The sequence below is a fragment of the Sinocyclocheilus rhinocerous genome, unplaced genomic scaffold, assembly GCF_001515625.1.
Source record: "Sinocyclocheilus rhinocerous isolate Xijiao unplaced genomic scaffold, SAMN03320098_v1.1 C36386067, whole genome shotgun sequence".
Classification (NCBI taxonomy): domain Eukaryota; kingdom Metazoa; phylum Chordata; class Actinopteri; order Cypriniformes; family Cyprinidae; genus Sinocyclocheilus; species Sinocyclocheilus rhinocerous.
Window position 1 is genome coordinate 1 of NW_015780039.1, and position 1,074 is coordinate 1,074.

General features: G+C 41.9%; 1 protein-coding gene across 1 annotated transcript; it reads right to left on the bottom strand.

Moving 5' to 3' along the window:
• Nucleotides 1-3: 3 nt before the first annotated feature.
• On the bottom strand, nt 4-448 carry LOC107735945 (tyrosine 3-monooxygenase-like; the record flags this gene model as incomplete). The annotated part of the gene is made up of 3 exons (XM_016547485.1): nt 4-136; nt 242-292; nt 381-448. Coding segments are annotated over 3 exons (252 nt in total), but the record flags the coding sequence as incomplete, so codon positions are not given.
• Nucleotides 449-1,074: the final 626 nt, after the last annotated feature.

Genomic DNA, 1,074 nt, shown 5'->3' on the forward strand with positions numbered 1-1,074 from the left:
GCGGGACACATCCTCCAGCTGAGGGATGTTATCAGGACTGTAGCCGCAGTGTTTCTCCAGTAAGCGGAAAGCCTCTAGATGTTCACTGCAGGCGTGGGTGGTGTACAGATCCCTGAGGGTGGAGTAGACCTCACGCCTGCGCACACAATAGGTTGCATGTGAGAAGTCTGAATGAAAAACAGTGTGAGGATCTCTGGCTGTGTTTCATCTGGGGTTGTTTGTTTATTTCAGTTGAACACACCATGTTTCGATCTCCTCTTCCGTATACTCCACTCTGGGAATCGGTTCTCCGCTGGAAAGAGAGACAGCTGTCAATCAAATATCTGTGCCAACATGTCCAGACAAGCAAATACTGCATGGTAAACATGGTTGCAACATACTGTTTGTATTTGAAGGCAATGTCTCCAATCATCTTCCGCCGTTTTCTGTAAACGGGGTCAGTGAATCCCTGCAAAATAAACCACAAACCAGTGCTTGTTATAGAACATTTTGAGGCTGTTTAACTCGTTTCCCGCCATTGAACATCGCTATCTCATGGCCAATTCATGCATATTTTACAAATTGGCTAATTCGTATGAATTCATACAACCACACTTGTATGATTTCTGTGACGGTTAAGTTTAGGGGTGGGGTTATGGTCCTTCATACGAATTCCTACAAATTTTCTACCTCGTAAAATACAAATGATTTTTCACAAATCGTATGAATTCATACGAGTGAGGCTGTACAAATTCGTACGAATTAGCCGCCTTGTCCAATATGTACGAATTGCCTTGTGATCGTGTTGCATTGAAAAAATTTCCCGGCTTTTCACTGTTGTATGGTAGGAGGTGCTATTATGCATCTTCTGAAAGAGTACTGAATCTCTGGAACACAGCGAAGAAGAAGCAGAAACAAGCAATCGCATATATAAGCAGATAGATATGTAAAATAATGCGATCATCAAACAATAAAAAGCATATAAATCAAAACTGCCTAACGTTACCGAATGAAATGTCGACACAGGAAGGTTTAGGACTTGCAGCTTTGAAGGTGGTTATGGACTTGATCTACTCCATCTATGTTTTAATCATC